Source organism: Galeopterus variegatus, unplaced genomic scaffold, assembly GCF_000696425.1.
Source record: "Galeopterus variegatus unplaced genomic scaffold, G_variegatus-3.0.2 Scaffold6, whole genome shotgun sequence".
In the NCBI taxonomy this organism is placed as follows: domain Eukaryota; kingdom Metazoa; phylum Chordata; class Mammalia; order Dermoptera; family Cynocephalidae; genus Galeopterus; species Galeopterus variegatus.
Window position 1 is genome coordinate 442,366 of NW_007726117.1, and position 18,728 is coordinate 461,093.

The 18,728-nt window shown below is 43.7% G+C and overlaps 1 protein-coding gene across 1 annotated transcript in view; it reads right to left on the reverse strand.

Annotated features, from left to right (window-relative positions):
• LOC103596637 (calreticulin-like) overlaps window positions 1-17,899 on the reverse strand; it is a 27,388-nt gene extending 9,489 nt beyond the window's left edge. The window contains exons 1-8 of the mRNA XM_008580336.1: window positions 17,820-17,899; window positions 17,413-17,704; window positions 11,883-12,033; window positions 10,502-10,705; window positions 7,821-7,915; window positions 5,515-5,724; window positions 3,011-3,124; window positions 1,349-1,492 (exon numbers count right to left, since the gene is read on the reverse strand). Of these exons, the coding sequence (XP_008578558.1) occupies window positions 1,349-1,492; window positions 3,011-3,124; window positions 5,515-5,724; window positions 7,821-7,915; window positions 10,502-10,705; window positions 11,883-12,033; window positions 17,413-17,704; window positions 17,820-17,899 (1,290 nt within the window). The remainder of the gene's footprint in view (window positions 1-1,348; window positions 1,493-3,010; window positions 3,125-5,514; window positions 5,725-7,820; window positions 7,916-10,501; window positions 10,706-11,882; window positions 12,034-17,412; window positions 17,705-17,819) is intronic.
• Between the last annotated feature and the right edge of the window lie 829 nt (window positions 17,900-18,728).

Sequence of the window (18,728 nt, forward strand, 5' to 3'; positions counted from 1 at the left end):
AGCCGGAAGTACCTATAAGGTCAACCATTAAACCCTGAGCTACACAAAAAGTCTCCCCTAGGGAAACAGCAGCAAAGCAGCAATTTAGGTCAACAACACAGCTCAAGTACTGGTTCCCACAGGAAGTTCCCCCATTTTAGAAGTAAGCAAAGGACAAAAAATTAGTTCTGGCCTAAGCATACCACCAGCACTTGGGGCTGCCAGGGCACCTGAGGCATGGAACCAGGGACTGGAACCCTCCCCAACTGGGCACACCACCAGCACCTCAGGGCCCCACCCAGGGGCTGGGGCTTGGAGCCAGGGACCAGACCCCTTGCCTACAACCAGGCACACCACCAGTGCCAAGGAGCATGCCAAAAACATCATCTCCATGTGGGTGTCCCAGCACAGGCACCACAGTAATCACAGCTGCCGCGAAAGTGGCTAGACGTCACAACCACCACACAGATGGTCTGCCAGCCACTGGAGTGCATTGACACAAGGACAGCCACCAGCAGAGATCAAAGAAAAGAACAAGATGTCTCTCTCCACAAAGCCCATTCCAGAATGACAGAAGAAGCATCTGCTCTATAATAATATTGGGGGACCTGAACATACCTCTCAGCATTGGACAGATCATCTAGGCAAAAAACAACAGAATAACCATTACTGTTTCAGAAGGAGAGAAGAAATCTAGGGTTATCAGTGGTGGGAATGGGGAGGGAGAAAGGGATAGGGAGAGATTGGACAAGGGGCACAAAGAATAAATACAAAGAATAAATACAATATACATACTAGTAATATTGATTTTATCGACATATGTCAACATTGAACCCCAAAAATATGTACAATCAATTATGATTCAATTAAAAAAATTATCAGGGGCTGGCCTGGTGGTGCACTGCTACAGTGCGCCGCTTGAGAGTGCGGCGGCGCTCCCGCCGAGGGTTCGGATCCCACATACAGACCGGTTCCCGCTCACTGGCTGAGCAAAGTGCGGGCGCAACACTGAGGGTTGCGATCCCGTTGCTGGTCCCAGTCCAGTACGGGCACAACACTGAGGGTTGCGATCCGTTGCCGGTCACGAAAAATGACAAAAAGGAAAAAAAAAAATTATCAGAACAAATATATTTATTTTTGTGGCTGGCTGGTATGGGGATCTGAACCCTTGACCTTGGTGTTTCAAGACTGCATCTAACCAACTGAGCTAACTGGCCAGCCCCCCAACCCACATTTTAAAGATGAGAGGTTTGAGGCTTAGAATGATTAAGATTTACTCAAGTCTTGTAATTTCCAGCCTAGAGCTCTTCCCACTTTGTGAAAACTAGAGGGTCCATTGATCAATGACTTTGAGCCCAGAGAACTTTACCTGCCAAAGGTCCAGGCCGAGAACACTGATGTTATAATAGTGACAGATGGCAGGGTCAGGTTTATATTCAGGGTTGTCTATTTCTGGATGAATCCACTCCCCTTGATAATTAGGATTGTCAATGATCCGAGGTTTCCATTGTCCCTAAGCAAAGAACCAAAACATGAACACGGCATTAGTATTTTCCTATTCTCCTGATCTTATGCAATCAGAAAAGCCAATCACCTTATATAGGCAGTTTTGTATTAGACATAAGGATTCAGATCAAGATTCCTAGAGCTTCTTTCCCTTTATTTGAGATAACGCACAGGACTCTTTCAAGGTCCCCCTTCTACTCAGAGGGAGCCAAACAAGGTGTCAGGGACCCATTCTGATCCTGGCCCCATCTCTCTGTACAAGCTTACTAATGAAGTTAAGAAAATGTAGCTTTTTTTGTCTTTTTTTGTGACCGGTAAGGGGATCGCAACCCTTGGCTTGGTGCCGTCCGCACCGCGCTCAGCCAGTGAGCGCACTGGCCATCCCTATATAGGATCCGAACCCGCGGCGGGAGCGCCACTGCGCCGCACTCTCCCAGTGCGCCACGGGGCCGGCCCAGAAAATGTAGCTTTTGAGAGAACATCATGTAAGTATCCTGGCACTTGGGGCCATTCTCTTCCTGGTATGAAGTACAGGAAACTGTGGCCAAATAATATCATGCTTGCTTCAGTCATTTTTATCTCCAGACCAAATTGAGGCAGGATAGAACAGGGACTTGCCCCAGAGAGGCTGCTCATGGATATTCAGGCTGCTCAAGCTGACACCGGCTAGCAACACCTTAAACATCCTACCAATCAGTTCACCCTTCTTCAGAGCCTTGTGGTTTTCTAAGCAGGAAACAAAGCCGCAAAATACAAAACCCCCTTTTTCATTAATTCTCAGAGAGGAGTTTGCTCAAGCAAAAAGGCACCCAAACCCCTTTTTCTCCCCCTTTTTCTTGAATATTCCTCCCCTTAGTTAAGATAGAGAAACATCCCCATCCCAAAACAACATATAAACCCATCCCTAAGAATTCACTGGGCTCTCCTCATGAGTGAGATACCCACACAACCTCTCTATGTGTACTTTTTGCTTTGCAATAAACTTTGAGTGTAAGTGTGACTCTGCCATGTGAGCTTGAAGTTATTGTGGATTCCCGATGGGATTCTTCCCTCGGGAAATCCAAGAACCTGTGACTCCGACTTCACATTGCCAGCTGATTCCTTTTGTTCTTGCTTATGACGCTAGGTCAGGAGTTAGCCCTTAAAAAGAAGTTCCCCCACTGGCTGACATCTTTGCCTCATTCATGTCCTACCCTTTTCCCCTCTGGCCCACTCTGAGACTTCCACCTCCTGACCCCAGACCCATTTCCTATTCGACTCTTGACTGGCTGCTTTTCACCACTCTGGAAAAACTCCTTGCCTAGGACTGCCTGGAGCTCTACCTCTCAGTATTGGCCTTTACCAGCCTACTGTCTCCCAAGTAGGCACGGCCCTGAGACCAGGGCTCAGATAAAGCTGTAGTTTTATTTGGGGGACAGAGGAGAAGGAAGATGACCACAGGATCTCAGAGTTTCTGTTTTGTAAATTAGAATTTACATTTCTTCTGTCTTATTGTTCACACCCATTGGAAAGACAGACCCCTCACCTTATACTTTGGGTTTGGCATCAGGGGCCCTTCCCATTCCCCATCCATCACTTCATTCCAGTCATCCGGCTTCTTGGCCTCAGGGTCTGGGATGTACTCAAAGTCCTCCCAGTCCTAAAATGAAATATTCCTTCATGAGGACAGAAGTGTGGGTTGGGATGAAACTGGGGTTCAGAGTGCGATCAGGCTAGACCTGGCTCCCTATCCCCACTACCCTCCTGCCTTCATCTGTATGAAGGCCCAGCTCAGGACTCTGTGAACCTAGTGCAGCAGAGAAAAAGGCTTTAAGCAACTTTATCCCCTCCTCTAGGTTCACTATCACTCTGACCTTGAGTACTTTAAGTTCAAATAAGATGGGAATTTCCCATTTCTGACTCCCTGCCCTTCCTCAATCATGTGTCCCTATTGTCATAACAGGTCTTCTAGCCTGGGTCCCTCTTCCTAGGTTCACTATCACTCTGACCTTGAGTACTTTAAGTTCAAATAAGATGGGAATTTCCCATCTCTGACTCCCTGCCCTTCCTCAATCATGTGTCCCTATTGTCATAACAGGTCTTCTAGCCTGGGTCCCTCTTTCTGAAGGCCTCTTGATGACCTGCTTTCTATCTTTGTGTCCTCCCAGACCTGTGTCAGTCCTCCCTTGTACCTCAGGTCCCTCCTATCTCCCAAGACAGAGATCTACAAGTGGTCATAAATTGCCTACCCCAAATTTCATATTTCTTGTGCTGTGGAACCTCCCAAGGCTTTGCTCTGTCTACTGGGCAGTCCATCTTGGTGCTGACTATTTGTCCAGTGTGACAAAGGCTTCCATGCCCAGTCCACCAAACTCAGTCATTCAACACCATTATGACTGAGAAAGTTCTCTGGTTCCTGGCCTGTCTCTGTTGTTTTGTGATCCCTGAGACAGATTCAGCATTCTATCCCATGGGCTATAGTCTTGATAGAGTCTTGCCCATCAAATCAGTCCTCTCCCTACCCCCACCCCATTCCACACAGCAGAGGGCATAGACGCCTGTAACCTCTTCACTGTTCCCAGGACTTGAGCCACTCCTGACTATATCAAGTGCATGGTCCTCACCAGGAGAGAGGGTCTATGGTTAGTCTTGCTACCCTAAGCCTGCCTGCTGGGCCTGGCAGGAAGCTAGCCCCTTATTTTCCTGCGGTGCTGAAGGCTCAAACAATTCACCTGGTCATCTGCCATACTTCTCTGCCTACATTTCCCTTCCCTGGGACTGGAGCCCTTTGCTGAATCTCCCTACACATGGCTGGGCCACTGCCCACCTCCCAGCTAAACTGGACTCCAGCTGTTGTGTTACATGCTGCCCCCTGCATGACCCCAAGAATCTCTTCTGCATGAGGCTGACCCTACTCTGACCTGCGGAGTAGCAATTTGGCAGGTGTGGCCCTCCATGGTCTGGCTCCAACAGACCTTCTCAATCTCATCTACCATGCTCCACCTTGAGCTTTGTGATCTCCAAATACTGAACTGCTGCTTTCAGTTCTTTACACAACCATGTTATTTTCCACCTAACCATTGTGCCTTTGCTTCTGCTGTTCCCTCAGTCTGGACTGTCTTCCCTCCAACCCAATTTGCCTTCCCTTGCTCTAATGAATCTACTGCTTGAAATTCAGTACATTGTTAACATATAAATGGCATATACTAAGGACTTACTATATACTGGGCACTATATTATGTATTTTGTATTAGCTCATTTAATCTTCACAGCAACCTTCACACGTAGATGTTATAATAATCCCTGTTTGTGAAATTGACTTTCACAGCAGTTACATTCTTTGCCCAGGGTCTGTTAGTAGGTTGGGGTCTCACAGTTAGTAACTGGTGAAGCTCAGACTCAAACCCATATCTGTCTGACCCCAGGGTCTACATTCCCAACCCCTAAGTTAATGCAATCACTCAAGCATTGCCTCCTCTTTCCCAGACCACTACTGGTACCCCAACCCAGGCTGGGTTAGGATCCTCTTTTGAGCATGTGCAGGCTTTGGCTTCCCTGGATCTCAGTACTGATCACACAGTGTGATCTTTGTTTACTTGTCTGCCTTTCCCACTAGATTCAGTCCTGGAGGGCAGGATTATCCTACTTGTAGCTATATCCAGTACAGCTTTCCAGAATGATAATAAATCAATGAATATACTCCATACACTCCCCCCATATCAATAGCTTTGGAGGCAAAGAGATGCAGGTTCAAATCTTGGTTCTAACGTGTTTGCTTAGGCAAGCCACTTCATTTTTTACAGGTCAGTTTTCTCATCCACAAAAGAGGGATCATGACACACTGCTCACAGAGACTGCCAGAAGGATCAATAGGTCCTCAACAAAGATAAGTTGCTGCCCTCTGCCCTCCTCCCCTCTTTAGATCCCAATATTTAGCTACATACCTCCTTGAGGGATGGATGCCCCAGTCTCTGCTCCATCATTCCCAGCCTCCTTCTCCTATCCCCACAGCTGAGATCCTACCTGCTTTCCAGCCAATCGCTCTCTGACCTTAGGTTTCTTATCTTCAGGATCCTCTATTTGCAGGCGTTCATCCCATTTCCTTGGTTTCCGGGCGTAGGGATCTTTTATTTTCTTGGGAGGCAAGAAGTCCCAGTCGTCCTCCAGATTCCCAGTTGCCACTTGCTGGTTGTCAATTTTGACCTCATAAGTAGCATTGGGGCGAATGATCAGAGTGTACAGGTGAGTGTCTTTATTAATCTATAAAGGGAATGGGGGAATATTTTGGTTCTATATTGAACATCTTTAGATCTCCAGCATTAAATGCACCAGATCCCCACTTCCCTGAATGCCACCCCCCACATACTCACAAAAATACTTTATCACATTCCTCATCCCCATAGGGATTTTGGGTTTCATTCTCTTAGTACACAACACTCCTCTGGTCTCCCCTAGCCTCCATTCTTCCCTCCACTGCATCTCTGATTATTCTCTGATCTTGTCTGTTTTGTTTTGTTTTTTTCTATAGGGATTTTGGGTTTCATTCTCTTAGTACACAACACTCCTCTGGTCTCCCCTAGCCTCCATCCTTCCCTCCACTGCATCTCTGATTATTCTCTGATCTTGTCTGTTTTGTTTTGTTTTTTTCTGTCCCACTAGACTGTGAGCTTCTCAATGGCAGGGGTCATTTACAATTTATCTGTTGTGTCTGCAGCTTCCAGCATGAGGCCTGCCCCAGAGAAGAACCTCAGGGAGCCCCTGCACATAAAGCCCCTGTATAGTCCTGCCAAGGAAGGCCATAGGCCTGCACACAAGTTCTCCAATGACCCAGGCCATATGGTCCCTAGACTCAGTCCCTGCCTCTCCCCTTTGCTCCAACTGTGCAAAACCTCTTGCAGTACCAGTTTTTCTCAAGTCACTTGACTTTTCTCATATGTTTACTTCTTCCAGGAATTTAGTTCTCCCTAAAACTGTCACATGTGGAATATACTAAAAAGCATATGTACTTCACAGGGCCTGGTTTTCCAAAGCCTTGCAGTTTCAAATATTGACCTTGCAAGGACAGGAAATTTTCCCCAGGCTAGTGAGTCTTTGTTGCAAGATAAGAATTGTGGCAAAGCAGGTTGCTGGCTCAAGGACAGACTAGTTACTGATTGTTATGTAAAGATACTGAGAGATTGCTGTGAGAAGGAATGTTTGCTAAGATCAAGCTTGTGTTGATAAGATCACTTAATCGTCTACTGGAATGTTATCTGGCTTGTTTCACTGAAAGTTACCAGCCTATACTGTTAAACTATAACCCCACCTATGTCTCTTCCTGTAACTTCCTGATCTGGAAAATAAATGCAAGATGAGAAGCCCAATTCGGCATTAATTTCCCGAGGAAGGGTTGCCTCTTGCTGGAGAGTCCCAGGGAAGTTAGCCACTTCAGGGCTTCTCACTGCTCAGAAGAGATGGGCTTTGAGTAATCCTTTGGGTCTCTGTCACCCAGGGGAAGTAGGGTGACAAATCTGTGGGGGGCAAAGCAACACAAAGCAACAGTGACACCCCTTCACAACACCAAGTCATGCTCATCTCTCAAAACTCAACACAGGGGAAACCTTCTCTAGGAAGCATTACCTAAGCCTCCAGGTTGAGCAGGAGCCCTCCTCTGTGCTCCTACAGACCTTGATCATACTAGGTAGTCACTTTCCTTTGCTTGACTCTTACTTTCATTCAACTCGTGAGGTCAGGGGCCATGTCTGGCTCACTCTGTCCCCAACCCAAGGCACACCACAGAGTTAGCATTTGGTGAATGCCTGTTGAATTGCTAACGAAGTCCACCTACTATGTTCTAGCCACCTACGTCTCTGTTATCTGATGTTACTAAAATAAGCTGACCCCCATTCCTAAGCCCAGCACTCCCTACCTCCCCCATCCTCTCCAGTACCTAGTAGTGGAGAATTGGGCCATACCAAGCATTGTTTCAAGAAAGGACCTTATATGACTTCCTAGGCTTTTGGATCAGCTGCTACTTTGTGAACTCCTTCAATTTACAGCACTTCTCTAGATCTACTTTCTTTTTTTTTTTAAAAGATGACCGGTAAGGGGATCTTAACCCTTGACTTGGTGTTGTCAGCACCACGCTCACCCAGTGAGCGAACCGGCCATCCCTATATGGGATCCGAACCCGAGGCCTTGGTGTTATCAGCACCGCACTCTCCTGAGCCACGGGCCAGCCCTCTAGATCTACTTTCTAATCTACAAAATGCAGATGATAGTATTTAATGTATAGGCTTTTTGAAGGGATTAAAAGAGATAACATATATAAAATGCTTATCCTTCCCCCTAGGCTGAGGACCAGCCCACACACTCACCTTGCACTTGATGGTCTTTTTGTTCTCATGGTATTTCCCTTGGTAATAAAGAATGACTTTTACTTTGTTGTTGCCAAAACCACATATGTCAGGGCCTGGAAATTAAACCCCAAAGCATGATTTCACATCACTTTCAAACAGTTTGTCTAGTCTGAGGCCAAGACCCAAGACAGACATAGCCTTTGTGTTAATCAGGATCCAGCAGGAAATAGATGGCACACTCAAATTTAGGATTATTGGAGAAGGATTTAATAAAGGGACTATGAAAAAATAGAATTGAAAGATAATACGAATCTTTCCATGAACTTTTTGAAGTACCTTCTTATTTACAAATGTGGGGGCAGGACACTGAGAAAACACAGGCTATAGTGCTATGCTCGGGGCTAGCAACAGTGGGGCTAGTCTCATACCTAGGCCTGAACGGGTGAGGAGAAAGGCAGGTTACCAGAGCCTGGAAGAAAGAGTCCTATAGAGAGGGCAGCCAGGAAAGAAGCTGACTTTCATTTGAGGGACATAACTCTCTTCTCTCCCTCTGATCTCCTGCCTGGGCTCCCATTGACCAAAGCCAACTGGAAACCCCTCCCGTGACAGGCATTTTATACCATGTCATTTAATTCTCACCACAAGGAGGTGTTACTATCCCCACTTTTATCTGGGAAAATTATGGCTCAGAAAAATCAAGCACCTTGCCCAAGGTCAAACAGCTAGTAAGTAGTATAGCTGAGATTCAAACCCAGGCCTACCTAGAAACAGAGCCTGGGGCCCTTTCTGCTTTGTGGAAACTCTAAGGGGAACTATTGATCAGTACCTCTATGTCCAGAGAGCTTTACCAGCCAAAGATCCAGGAATAGCTTTTGACCTAATTTTCTCTCTCTTTTTTTTTTTTTTTTTTTGTGACTGGCCGCCCCGCGCTTAGCCAGTGAGTGCACCAGCCATCCCTACATAGGATCTGAATCCGCGGCGGGAGCGCTGCTGCGCTCCCAGCACCGCACTCTCCCGAGTGCGCCACGGGGTCGGCCCTTGACCTAATTTTCAACCTCACCTTCCATATTATTGCTCTCTGACTATCCAAAACAGACACAGACACACACAGATGTGCTCTGGTCACACTGGTCTCCATTTCTCTACATGCATTTGAATTTCATGACTCTGAGCTTTTGCACACATTTTATTCTGCTCTCTGTACACTTCTTTTAGCTTCTTCTCTCCCTATTAAAACCTAACTCATTCTTCAAACAACAATTAGTGCCTCCTCCAATAAGCCCTTGGTTGGATCGAATCACACTATCATCCGTGATCTCATAGCACCTCACCAATACCTCTTTGAAAGTGTGTCTTTCATTCTGACTTTTAAAAATTATTTGCATGCCTGAAGATAGAAAGGTAGAGTAGAAAAAAGCAGTCTTTGGAGCCAGGCAGACTAGGTTCAAATTCTGGCTTCCCACTTACCCACCTTGGGCAAATTTCTTGCCTTCGTCTCCTCATCTGTAACATGGAGATGATAACAGCTCAGTCTTGTTGGTTGTTTAAGGTGCAAAAAAATTATATTTACTTGAAAAGAAAAAAATCACATTTTGGGGGGAAGGGAGAGGGGTGGTGGGGAAAAGTTGGGTGGGGGACATGGGGAATAATTGTAAGTTGAGGTGGTGGGCATGCTGATAGCACTGATTTGCTCGCCACATCTTGGGCACAGGTGCTGATGGTCAGCTCTTGCCCCATGAATATGTATAATAAATAAATAAATAAAATATTTTAAAATTGCATTTTTATTATTTCTAATTTCCCTACTACCACATCTCATACATATGCACATTTAAACTCCTTGTGAGAATGATGGAGTCTGAAGAAAATAGGAAGATGGGCAAAAACACAATTTAAGACACCCAGAGTGCTATATTGCTCTACATAAGAAAAAGATTTAAAGATAAGACAAAAGAGGAGGGGGGGGACACAGACACAAAAAAGAAAAAGAGACTGACAAGGAGGATTTTGGCAAAGGCTTTGAAGAGAGAGATCTGATGCTCCCTGGGAAAAGAAAGATTTAGACAGAATTTCAAGGAAATTTTGCTGTATGATGCATAGTGTAACCTTTCCTCTGCTTTTTATACAAAAACTTTCAGTAAAATCCACATTCTTTACCTGTGATTTGGGAGTTGGATTGTTTGTTGGTTTTTCAAAATATCAACAGAATTGATACTGGATTCAAAGTTGTTGCTAAGTAAGAACTGGACTACCCCAAAGAGGCCTAGAGACATATTTAGGTTACAGATGCAACACTCTGGACACATTACGGATGCTTGATAAAGGTCATTTCCTTGACCTGCTGAGGCAGAGCACAGTGCTTTATTGTAAAAGTAGGTACATTTGAGAGTATCTATACAGCTTATGACCCCCTTCTCCTTTTCTGACAACTGGGGAAAGTCTCTCTGTACTGTTGACTAGTTGATACCATGGGCCTCCCTACCTCTTTGGGCTATTAATACTAATGTTTACGTTTAGAGTTGCTTTTCTCAAGTCTTTGAAGAGTCCTACTGCATGGGGAAGTAGAATGGGGGGTTGAGAAGGGGTTGCTATCACATCAGAAATTTTCTGTTCCAGGTCAATCTGAACTTTCTCAACAGCTACAGTGGCTCTCATCAGGACCTCATGAGGCTGATGGTGACTGCTATCAGAAAGCTTACCAAACATGATGTAATACTCAGATTCCGAATGCATATCCTCCTGGTTCAGGGTGGCAGGAAAGAGCTTCACATACCCACCACCACAATCGATGCCTTGCTGGTGTTTTACTGAAAACTGAACCACCAAGATCTCATTCTCATTGCTGAACGGCTTAAACCTGGTTGAGAGAGCATAAAACTTGGCATCTTCGCTGATCTGCAGACCTGGGAGCAGAGAGCAGAGTTTTCAGGCTTAAATACCCTCTTTTGAAAAAAAAAAAAAAGAAAACCAAGCTTTGAGTGTCTGCTCTGCAAAATCCTGCTATGCAGCCCAATTCAATCCCCCTCTCTCTGAGCCTCATTTACCCCCCAGGGACTTTCTAGACAACCAGGGGAAATCTAATGAACCTGAGTGGAATGAGATGTGAGGGGCAACAACTGAGAAATCAAACTGAGGGGAGACAGGTGGCCATGCAGACTGCCCTCCCTGGAGTCACCAAGGCACAGGCATCCCAGGGGTCACTTAGTCTCCAACTCTCTCTCCTCTGGAAACAGTTTTCCAGAGTAGATTTAAATGAGATTTAAAAGCTAGTTCATCATTTTCTCCTTAATAAATATGAAAATGAGATTCATAACAGTAGCCAGGAGACAGAAGACGGGAAATCACTACAGGAGATGATCAATGGATTCTATTTATAGGACAAAAAACCCATGCCTGCAGACCTTGTCCTCAGAGCCCATCCTTCCTCCACAGCACTATTTGGCTCATACACAGCCCTATCTAGTGAGCATGGCAGGTGATGATTATTATCACCATGTAATATCAAGGCTCAGAGAAATAAAAAGCCTTGCCCAAATTGTGCAGCTAGTAAGTCACAGGAGTTAGCCCTAGATCTATCTGCTCCACTCTCCATCTCACTAAGCTGCTCTAAGGAAAAACATTTGGACGTTATACAGTGCTTTCCCTTGTTCCAAGTGCAGAGTGCTATTTGAAAAATGCTAAGGGAACGAGGAAAGCAGTGTAGTCTAGAGGTAATGAACACAGTCCCTAGAGTCATACCCAGAATCAGATTTCAACTCCACCTCTTGCCAGCTGTGTATATGGCCTTGGGCAAATAACTCAACCTCTCTGAGGATCCTCTGCAAAACTGGAAAAATAATAGTAACCACCTCACAAAGTGATTAGGAAGATTAATGGGGATAAAGTGTATAGGGTCTTAGTTTTAAATGCCTGTTATTCAATAAGTGGTCATTATTATTTTTGTAGAGAGTTTATTCTGTTCCATATACTGATTTTTTATTTTAAGAAAAAGAAATGAATTGGTGATCATGGATAAAAACAGTTGTATAAAAGTCAGAATTTTTTCCTCCAATTAATATGCTCCTGAATTTCGGTATTTACCTTTATCTTTTTCTTTGTCTTCATAAAATTTTCCTGCACTGAGCTGAAATTTACCATAATCTGGCTGATGTTTAGATTCCACCCATCGTTTTCTCCATCCATCTATGGAGAAAAGGAGAAAAAAGCAACATACAGAAATTACTTGTGTTTCCTTAATGAAAATAAAATGCAGCTAATACTGACCAAGGTTTATGGGAATGGTGAGGGCATATCAGGGGATGACTCCAATATTCCTGAAATCCCCCTCACTGTCCAATGTCTGAATCCCACGATTCATGCACCACCATGTAGAGGGGCTTGAATACCAAGTAGTTGAGCCACTTACACATTAATCTCTACCCCACCATCCTCCATGACAGTTAAGTCCTGAAAACTACCATGGGAGTGTCTGGTTGAAAGGCACGAAACATTTATTCTCATAAAAGTAGATGGAAAAATGAGCCTAGGGGGACTAATCCCTTATACATATCTATGTTTAGTAAAATAAAATAATAAAATCAGCTCACCAAGTCAAGAGATTAGCAATAACATTTTATATTTCTTGAATTAGTAATGATGATGGTGAACGATCAATTTCCATTTACCTTTTTTGTTGTTGTTTAAACTTTTTAGACTCTCCCTTGCAGTTTCAAGGAGATGCTGGTAAATTTGTTTTGCTTTGGCATAGATGGCATGTAGACAAAGAGACATTCTTTTTGGGGCCTGGCACTCCACCCAAACATTCAGTGTCTTTCTGATTTCATGCTGCAGAGTTGCTGACTCCCACTTCCTGGTCCCATCATGGTCCCAGAGTCATAGGGTAATTTGGCAGCTTGAGATGGAAGATGACTTGGAGGTAGCCTTTATTTCATCTCCTCCCTGTAGTTAAATGGATATTTCTCAAATCCTACTCCCCAGTATCTAGGGTTATTGCCTTAGCTCTATCTATGAAAACCCACATCAACACACATCTAACAAGACCACCCTGATCTAGCTCTGTCAGCTCCTATTACTCAAGTCTGATGACTCAGTTATCTCCCTTCATGAGATGCAGGGGACTTGCGGTTGCTTTTGAAGGAGTTACGAATATGCAGCCCCAAAATAATGATGCTTTGGCATATCAACTGTTTTGCATTAAAAGCATTAAAAAAACAGCAGGTGTAAGATCATTCTGACCTTCATTTTGTTTCTTAAAAGCAGGGCATGAAATTCCCATGTAAGAGACGTCCTCCCTATACCAAAAGGAAAGTAACATTCTTATTATCAAGGACAGGAAGTTGAAGCCATTGGAAATCTGCATAAACAAAACTTGTTAAACTAACCCTTATCTTCCTTGTCACTTTTCTACCCAATTAACTACCCTGCCCAAGCCCCTTTGTCTTGTCACATTTCACAACTTATTATTCTTCATCCAATTCAGTACATAAATGATTGACTATAACTGCTTCTTTGGGTCTTCATTTTCTTATGAGGGCTCCCACATCACATAAAATTTATATTAAATAAATTCATATATGTTTCTCCTGTTAATCTGTCTTATGTCAATTAATCCTCAGACCCAGATGAAAAACAACACTAAAAGGGAAGAGGTAAAATTTTGCCTCCCCATCACTTTCTGTGGTCTTTCCTGTCTCTCTCAAGGTCTCACAATTAGACTGGACAGGAGGTCTTGGTGACCATCTCTCTTACTCCCTCCTAGTTTCTCTCCCAGGAGTTTCTTTCTACTGTAAGTTACTGTAGCTTGAATGAAGTTGACCCTGTCTTCCTAACCATAGTTGACCCAGTGAAGAATAAGGAGTGATGTCCACAAAAGATTTTAATTATGTATTAGGCTCTCACGTGGCTCTCTAAAAACTTCACCTCACTTACTCCCATGGACAATTCTGAGATATTATTAATTCCATTTTGTATTTGTAAGTGGGGGACCTGAGATTTGAACTCAAATCTGTCTGATTTCAAAACTGTCTTTCCTTTAGAAGAAGAAGAAGATACAAGAAAAAGTTCTATGTAGAAAAAAAATTGTACAATAACAATAGCTACTGTTGAGCAACCGTGTGTCAGGTTTTGTGCTGAATGCTTTACATACATTACCTCATTGCATTCTCATGATAGACCTGTGACAATTGTCCTATTTTGTTTTCCGTTCAAGAGATGAGAAAACTGGAGCTCAGAATCTTGCTCAAGAGCCCAATTTGTACGTAAGTGGGCAAGCCAGGCTTGGACCCAGGTCTATGCAACACCAAAATATGTACTTTTAACCCCTATACTATGTATATGACTTCCCATGAGGTCATGTGTGTGAAAAGCCCTTTATTACCTAAAGAGTGTGCAGCAAATGAGTCAATCATAGTACTATACAGTTTGTAGTTAATAATTTGTGTATAATTTGAGTAATGCCTGTCTTCCCTACCAGACTGGTAAATTCCATAACTATGTTGCTGACCATTGTGTCCTAGTTATCTAGTACAGAGTAAATTGCCAAAAATATTTTGGTGAATGACAGATGAATGCATGATCATTCCTTTTGCCAAAGCCGTAAGATTCTCAGCCTTGGATTGATTCATTTTTCATCCATTTGACAAATGTTAAATGAGCCTAACAAGCATGAAGAAATAGTTGTATAACCTTGGCCTTGAGCTTAATGGTAGAAGAGGTTAGAACAGAACTCAGAACCTCCCATCACTAATTATTTTTTGGGTGAACGGTATTGATATAAATAAAACCTTACTTAGTTTAGGATATCTCAAAATAAAGAGCCTCTCTCATTAGGGGAATAATGTCTTATGTTTAATAAAGTCCCACTTTACTGTTTCACATGTTCCTCTTAACATCATAAAAGGCTCAAGCCAGAATGACCCTCAGTGATCATTTAATTTGACTTCTTCATATTATGTATGGGGGGACTTCAAAGAGTTCATAGAAAGATTTATATTTTAATTCTATTTTTCCATGAATGTTTTGAAGTATCTTTGTATTAGGGAAACTAACACCCAGAGAAGGAAGTGACTTGCTCATGGACACATGTTGTCAGTTGGAGATCTGAGACTAGAACTCAGTTTCTCTGGACCCTGGCTCTGGGCTCATTTATTCCTTCATTCAACAAAGGTTTATTGAGTATTCGCTTCGTGACAGGCACCAGGCACACAGGCATGAATTTGACAAGGTCCCTGAAGGGACCTACAAACTTCAGGAGGTTCAAAGTCTGGTAGAAGAGACAGAAAAGTAAACAATTAAACAGTAAACAAGTAATCAGATTAGTAAAACAACGGTGTGCTAAGTGTCATGACAGAAGGAAACACAGGGCAGTGAAATTCAGAAAAGCACTGACTGCCCCCCAGTGTCAAGGCACGTTAAGGCATACTTCACAGAAGGCATGCCTGAAGATATAAGAATTGAAAAGGCAGAAAAAGTGAGGAGTAGGTATTCCAAAGAGAACGACTTGCACATGCAAAGGCCCAGAGGCATGAAACAGCATGGTGTTTTAGGGGAACTGTAAGCAGTACTGTATTGTTTTGCAGGATAGAGGAGAGGAGAGCAGACAGGGGCCAGATCAAGGAGAGTTCTTATTGTGTGTAAGTCGTAGCTCTCTCTATTCTTTGTGACCTATAATGTGGGTAACTTATAAGCTCCAAAGGAGAGCTCTTATTAAGTGAGAGCAAGAGAGCAGTGGATTAACCAAGGTTGGATGTTACCATCTCTTCACCCCTGCTAAGTCTTTCCCTCAAGTTGGCTAAATATCTGTAAGTCCCAGAGATCCATCCAACAAAAAATAACATGTATTTGGGAACAGGAACTTCTAGCTGATAAATGCACTTAATATCACTCAAACCTGTAGAGATATAGAACCCAGGAGGCCACATAACCACAACTCCACTGTCAAACGAACTTGTGTTCATATGTGCACTTCCTAGCATATCTGGCTTGTGAAGTAGCCCAAATAAAAAGACTGGACTAGGAACTCATCTCTGCCACCAGTTTCAGCAGTAACTTTCACCTACCTGAGACTCAGTTTCTTCATCTGTAGAAATGGGTTACCTAACTCATAGAGTTTCTGGGAGAATTGAATGAAATATGAGTAGCATGCAAAACAGTGTTAGGCACATTATACATGCTCAATAAATGCTAGCTGAGGTTGAATCTGTACATGTGTGTACATGTCTACAAAGACATATTACATTAGAGTTAAAGAGATATAAATATTTTGCTCATGGACACATTTTTGTCAGTTGCAGATCTGAGACTAGAACCCAGTTCTTCTGCACCCTGGTTCTGGGCTCATTTATTCCTTCATTCTACAAACATGTAATGAGCATTCACTTTGGGCCAGACAGCAGGTGAACAGACATAAATTTGACAAGGTCCCCTTTGGGGACCTACAAGCTTCAAGGAGTTCATAGTCTGGTGAGACAGACAGAAAAGTAAACAAATTAAACAGTAAAGAATTGAAGGTAAAAAGTTGCACATTTTGGGGACTGGGACAGAATTAAGGGCTTATTATGTGCTGGGCAGTGAACAAAACAAAGTCCCTTCCTTCATGGAATTTACATTCTAATTGGCAGGTAAGATGACAAACTTTTTTTTTTTTTTTTTTTTTAAAGATGACCGGTAAGGGGATCTTAACCCTTGACTTGGTGTTGTCAGCACCACGCCCAGCCAGTGAGCGAACCGGCCATCCCTATATGGGATCCGAACCCGGGGCCTTGGTGTTATCAGCACCGCACTCTACCGAGTGAGCCACGGGTCGGCCCCGTAAGATGACAAACTTTAAACAAAATAACATATAAGTATGCAATGTAATATTGGGCAACAATAATTCTATGGAGAAAATTAACAGTGATAGGGAGTTATTTTAGATAGGGTAGTCAGCCTCTATGCTAAGTTGACATGTGAATAGAGATTGACTGAAGAGAGGGAGTGTATCAATCTGTTTCTGTTGCTTATAACAAAATACCTGAAACAGGGTGATTTGGAAAGAAAATGAAATTTATTGCTTACAGTTTCAGAGGCTGGGAAGTCCAAGTACAACGAACACATTTGGTGAAGTCCTTGGTGATGGTGACAGTGACCTGGGGTTGCACATGGCAGAAAATGGTAGAGCAGAGAGAGAGAGAGAGAGAGAGAGAGAGAGGAGGTGCCAGTGTCCTTTAAAAAACCAGCTCTCACAGGAACTAACAGAGCAAGAACTCACTACCCACCCTCCCTCACAGAGGAGGGAGGGCATTAATCTACTCATGAGAGATCTGCCTCCCTATGACCTAAACAGCTCCCAATACTGACAGCCACACTGGGGATCAGATCTCAGCATGAGCTTTGCGGGGACAACATACCCAAATTCTATCAGGGAGTGAGTCACATTCCAGGTGAGCTACACACGTTGAAGTAGGGCAAGGAGCTAGTGCTTACCAATCCTTACTATGTACCAGGCACTGTGCAATTTGATTTCCATTCTTCACTTCATTCAGTCCTCACAGAGCCCTGCAAGGAAGTGAGGATAATCACCGCCATTTTACAGAAACTCAGAGAGCTTGGTAAATCACCCAATGTCACCCACTGAGCGAGTGGCAGAATCAGGACTTGAAGTCTCCTCTGCCTGCTCCAAGGCCTCTGATCTCTCTTCCGTATCCCTGTAGCATCCAGAGAGATCCTTGCCATCGGTTTGTACTTGAGATCTGGAAAGGCCAGCTGGATCAGGCCTGTTTGGTCTGGGCATCTGTCCAGCGTGATTCTTTACCAGGCTCAACATGTCCAAGTATCCATGATTCACAGACGGTCTCAATCGCTTATCAGTCGGAGGCCTGAGCAGCAGGGTGTTCCTCAGCCCTGCTGGGCTGTCCTCAATGAGTCTGAGCCAGATGGGCACAGAGGCCTTTTGTCTCAGAATATCTCCCTGGCCAAGTTTTCATGGTCAAGTCTGAGAGATGACAGAATTAACATTCACACTCACACATACACACACACCTTGTGACTCCTACATCATTCAGCTGCTCATTTGAATTCCAGTTTCTTTCTGCCTGATTTTGCACTTTTACAACAGTCATTTCCGTCACCATTAGCCTTCCCCTCATACCTATTCATATCACTATTTTGATGATTCTATCCAATTCAGTCTACCAACATTCCTGCATATTTTTAATGTGCCAGACCCTACATAAGGCCTGCCCAAAAGCTCATGTTGTCCCTGAGGCCACTGGTTTTATTACCTGTTGGCCACCTAACACTTTGCAGCTTACAGCAGTGGCCAATGAATCCTTTACAAAGGTAGGAGACCTTCATAAAGAAATGTTCAACAAACATCTCTGCCACTACTCACTGTGTGACTTTGAGAAAACTATCTTTTCTCTCTGGGTCTCAGTTCCCCCATCTGTACAGAGAAGGTTGGATTCTGAGAGCCTCACACACCCTCAGCTTGCTGTGCTGCTCTGTGGCCTAGAATAGTCTGAGAAAACAGCAGACAGAAAGGGGCCTGAATCAATCTCTGCCACAAATCCCTTAAATGCCCCTGGCATGTCATATCCCCTCACTGGACCTCAGTCTTCTCATCTATAAATTAAAAGGAGGGCATTTGGGGTTAGATGAGTTCTCAATGACCATTCAGTTCTTAGATTCAAAGAATCTAAGATTTACCTTCCTTGAGGTTGTTGAGCACTATTTAAAATGTGAGTTAGAAGGCCTTCAACTTATAACACTCATGAGAGGCAGTGGGGTGGGAAGCAGGAGTAATACAAGAAAAATCAGTTTTTTGTTTGTTTGGTTTTTGGTGGCTGGCCAGTATAGGAATTGAATCCTGGACCTTGGAAAAACAACTTTTCATATCATACAGTCATGGGTTCAAATCCTGACTTTACTACTTAATAGCTGTGCAACCTC